The sequence below is a fragment of the Nansenia antarctica genome (assembly GCF_963989245.1).
Source record: "Nansenia antarctica genome assembly, chromosome: 10".
Taxonomy (NCBI): Eukaryota; Metazoa; Chordata; class Actinopteri; order Argentiniformes; family Microstomatidae; genus Nansenia; species Nansenia antarctica.
In genome coordinates this window covers 23,756,183-23,761,174 of record NC_137680.1, presented here as the reverse complement: position 1 = coordinate 23,761,174, position 4,992 = coordinate 23,756,183, and the positions used below count along the sequence as shown (strand labels likewise).

General features: G+C 57.2%; 1 protein-coding gene across 1 annotated transcript; it reads right to left on the bottom strand.

Annotated features, from left to right (window-relative positions):
* Nucleotides 1–539: 539 nt before the first annotated feature.
* On the bottom strand, nt 540–3,829 carry LOC308166778 (uncharacterized protein; the record flags this gene model as incomplete). Its single annotated transcript, XM_080541104.1, has 2 exons — nt 540–728; nt 1,081–3,829. Coding segments are annotated over 2 exons (2,754 nt in total), but the record flags the coding sequence as incomplete, so codon positions are not given.
* Nucleotides 3,830–4,992: the final 1,163 nt, after the last annotated feature.

Below are 4,992 nucleotides of genomic sequence, written 5' to 3'. Positions count from 1 at the left end.
GACTATATATTTTATGGACTATATATCTTATGGACTATACGTATATATTATGGACTATATATCTTATGGACTATACGTATATCTTATGGACTATATATCATATGGACTATATATCTTATGGACTATATATCATATGGACTATATATCATATGGACTATATATCATATGGACTATATATCTTATGGACTATATATCTTATGGACTATATATCTTATGGACTATATATCATATGGACTATATATCTTATGGACTATATATCATATGGACTATATATTTTATGGACTATATATCATATGGACTATATATGTTATGGACCATATTGATGGATTATATATTTTATGGACTATATAGATGGAAACATCTATCAAACTGAATGGTGGAGAGGTAAAAGCACAGCCACTCTACAAAATTGGTCTATAACCAAGTGGCCAGAAAGAATCCCTTAATGGACAATAATCTATGTCATAATCTCTCTAGTAACAATGAATTCAAGTGATACAGCAAAGAAAGTGGTTGGAAATGTGTTTATTTGGTTTTACTACAAAGCATTAAGTTTAGTGCAAATCCAGCACATGCAATGCAGTTTCTGCCCCATCTCTCATGTGAAGAATGGTGGTAGCTGGTAGCTGCATCATGTTAAGGGTATGTTTGTCACTGGCAGGACTGAGCAGTTTGTCAGGATCAAGAGAAAATGATTAAATCTGCTGAGTTGGTAGTGACATCCTAATCTATTAAAAAAAACAAAGATATTCAATCCAGAATGACATGAACTATTATCCTTGCAACTACTATTATCCTAAGATGTCATTATGGGGTATTGATGGCATGTCCATTTTAAATGGAGTCTATAACACAAGATAATGGAGTCTATAACACAGGACAATGGAGTCTATAACACAGGACAATGGAGTCTATAACACAAGAACAATTTGGAAAAAGTGGGTATGAATACTTTCCCACCTTCTGTGATGTCTCACACGGTTCCTGAAACTTTCAGAAGTTTTCCAGAGCCTGCATAGATTTATAAGCTAAAAGAAATGTATCTTTTATCCTCTTAGTCTTTCCAGATCAATAGATTACCTGGTTGTTGTTGCTGCCACTGCATGGGCTGCATGGGCTGCTGGATCTGCTGCGTCTGCAGCTGCAACTGGACCAGAGGAGTCTGGAGCTGCGCCTGTAGCTGCAGCTGCTGTTGTGTCGGGCCTGGCTGCTGGACCAGCGGGGGGGGCTGCCTCAGCGGGGGGGGGGGCTGGTGCTGTTGGACCAGCTGGGCCGGCCTCTCTCTCTCCTGGGCCGGGACCGGCCTCAGCTGTCCTCCCTCCGTCTGCCACTGGACCGGCCCCCGCTGGGGTTGGGGGGGCGGTGGAGGGGGGGGCTGGCCTTGCTGTCGCTGCTGCTGCTGCCCCCCCCCCTCGGCGGCGGACCCCCACTGCTCCGGGTGCTGCCGGTGGCCCGGGTGGTCGGCCCGCTGGTGGGAGGATAACATGGGGTGGACGGGGGGGCCTTGGGGGGGGGGTGGGTGGGGGTGGGACGCCCTCCTCTGCCACTCTGGAGACACTCTAGTAGACATGGGGACCTGGTAGGAGGAGGAGGGTGGTGGAGAATGGTGTTGTTGCTGTTGTTGTTGTTGTTGTTGTTGCTGTTGTTGTTGCGTCACAACCATGGCCGCCCCTCCTCCTCCTCCTCCCCCCGCCCACCTGGGCCAGCCTGCTGCCAGCCTGCCCCCCCTCCTCCCCCGGCTGCCCCTCCCTCGGAGCCTCGTCCCCACGGGGAGCGAGTAGGCACCGCCCCCCCCGCCGCCGGGGCCCCCGCCCCCCTGGCGCTTGCGGGCGTGTATCTTCTGGTGCACCAGCAGGCTGCTCAGCCAGGGGAAGGCCTTGCCGCACTCCTGGCAGCGGTGAGGCCTCTCGCCCGTGTGCGTGTTGAGGTGGTCGCGCAGCAGGTACGCCAGGCCGAAGCTCTTGTCGCAGAGGTTGCACTTGTGCGGCTTGTCGCCGCCGTGCGTCAGCATGTGGCGCTGCAGCTGCTCCTCGCCCACGTAGCCCTTGCGGCACTTGGTGCAGCGGAACGGCTTCTGCTCGTGCAGCTTCAGGTGGGTCTTCATGTTCTGCAGGAAGGCGAAGTCCTTGCCGCAGTCGGGGCACTTGTAGGGCTTCTGGCCCGTGTGGATGATGAGGTGCTGCTGCAGGTAGCTGCCGAAGCGGAAGGCCTTGCCGCACACCTTGCACTGGTACGGACGGTCGCGCGAGTGGACCCGCATGTGCAGCTCCAGGACGGAGCGGTGGCGGAACGTCTTCCCGCACTCCGGGCACCGCAGAAGCTTGCTGCTCATCTCCTCGCCCCCCCCACCCCTACCGGCGGCCGCCGTCGCCCTCCACCTCCCGCCTGCTGGGACGTTCTCCGACTGCTGCTCCTGAGACTGAGACCCCCCCCTCCCTGGCCGCTCCCCCCCGCCCGCCGGTCCGCCGTGGTGGCTGGCCAGGTGGGCCTGCCGGTCCCTCTGGTGGGTGAAGGCGGCGGGGCAGTGTGGGCAGGGGTAGGTGGCGGGCGCGGAGGGGGGGCTGCTGCTCTCCCAGACCTTGTTGTTGTCGGACGCGGCAGCCCCGTTCTCCCTCTCCAGCCGCTCGTGCTCCATCTCGTGAATGAACATGTGGGCCCTCAGGTCGGCGGGCGCGGCGCACGCCTGGGGGCAGAGGGGGCAGTTGAAGACGCGCTGGGAGAGCGCCACCGTGCCTCCATGCTGCTGCTGCACGCGCGTGTTCTCCTTCCCCGGGTCGCTGGAGGAGATGTTGCCGCCGCCCTTGAAGTGGCTGGTGGCGGCGTGGGCGCGGAGGCTGGCCTGGTCCGGGAAGGCGAGGGGGCAGGCGGGGCAGCGGTGGCCGTGGCGTAGTCGGCGGTGGAGGCGGCCGTGGGCCTTCAAGTTCTGGGCGAAGGCGAAGGTCTTGCCGCAGTCCGGGCAGCGGAAGGGCTTCTGGCCGGTGTGGAGGTACTGGTGGTGCTGCAGCAGGCTGCCGTACTTGAACGTCTTCCCGCAGACGGCGCACCGGTGAGGGGGGCCGCCGCCGCCCCCCGCGCCTCCTCCCCCCCCGCGGCGGGAGGAGTCCTGCTGGTGCCTCCTCCGGTGGTCCTCCATCACCGAGTAGTGCTTGAAGGCCAGGCCGCACTCGGGGCACTCGTAGGGCTTCAGGGCGGCGTGCGAGCGCTGGTGCGACTGGAAGGCCACGCCATCCGCGCACGTGTGGCCGCACTCCTGGCAGAAGAAGGTGCAGTCCAGCGAGTGGGTGTGCATGTGCTTGGTGATCGACACGCGGTGCTGGAACTCCTTGCGGCAGAGCGGGCAGCGGAACGGCTTCTCCGCCGCCGCCGTGTTGCAGCACTTGTGGGCTCTCAGCTTGCCCAGGGCGAGGAAGCTCTTGGGGCAGTTCTCGCACTGGTAGTGGTGGTAGGAGGAGGAGGTGGAGGAGGAGGGACTCGCCCCTCGCCCCCTGCTGTCCCTGTCTCCCCCCACCCCCCTCTCATCCCCCCCCCGGGTCTTCCTCGTCTCCCCCCCCGCCCCTGTCGTGGCGCGGTGCCCCTCGTCCTCCTCGCGGTGCTCGCCGCGGTGTTTGATGAGGCTGCTGCGGTGATGGAAGGTCAGGCCGCACTCCTTGCAGGTGAGCGAGGCGCGCTCGTCCTCGTGGGCGTGGAAGTGGCGGTGGAGGTTGAACGTCTCCCGCCGGTTGAACCTCTTGCCGCACTCTTTGCACACCAGCCGGCTTAGGTTGGGCTTCACCGTTTTCTCCTCCTCTCCTCCTCCTCCTCCCTCTTCCTCTCCTCCCTCTTCCTCTTCTCCTCCTCCCTCTTCCTCTTCTCCTCCTCCTCCCTCTTTCTCTCCTCCTCCCTCTTCCTCTCCTCCTCCCTCTTCCTCTCCTCCTCCTCCTCCCTCTTCCTCTCCTCCTCTTCCCTCTTTCTCTCCTACTCCTCCTCCCTCTTCCTCTCCTCCTCCTCCTCCCTCTTCCTCTTCAGCCATATCCTTTGTCACAGTCTGTGTCGCCCCGGCAGGAAATGATGTTTTCTCTGCATCTGAGATCCCGTCCACAGTTGTGTCCGTCTCCTGCGGGCTTCTCAGCACGTCACCCAGACGCACTGTGAAAACAAAACAATATGTGATTAATACAGACAAGCCAGTATCTGTTAATAACAGGGCCTACAAATATATGCTATCAATATGAAATTGGATCACTAAAAAAGATATATAAGTGAGATATTGAAGTTTTATGACGTCATTAACGATAAAAGTGTAATGTTTCGAGTCACCTGTGTGACTGATTTCCTATTGGGTGCACTGCTGGCCAATAACAGAGCCAGTCAGCTATAGTAGCTTCAGTAGTAGTGAGCATGTTCAGGTGCGCTGTCAGAGGGTGCGTTCGTAAATTCGCTCTGAGAGCGCCGGAGCGCACACTGGGTTAAACGTCATAAAAGAGACCAAGTAATTTGATTGGACAAGAGGCATTCTGATCAGTGCTGATCAGATTTACAATGCGAATGTACGAACGCAGCCAGACTCTGTTTACAATCACAGATATCACTGTTGCATTCAAACTGCATTTGGTTATATAAAAAACTGCCAAGCCAACCAGATGATATATGATATGTAATGGGGGCAGAGAGAAAGGACAGACACGTTTATCGTCCCATACCTTCGTTTTCCCCATCCGCTCTCTGTCCCGCCGGGTGCTCTCCCACACCCTCCCCCGCCTCGGACCACTCCGAGTCCCGCTGGCTGTCGCAGGAAACACCGGTGCTGTGGGCCTGTGCTCGGTGTTCATCCGTAGGCGTTAAATCACCCACCGCCTTCGACATCATCGTATTACCACCATCATCATCGTCAGTCTGAAGGGTCTTGCTATCTTCATCCTGGCTGACCGACCCACCACCACCCCCGACCCCCGGGTCTCTGTTTAACACACTGTTATCACCGAGACATCCCGGCACCTCCTCGCCGGCGTCAGG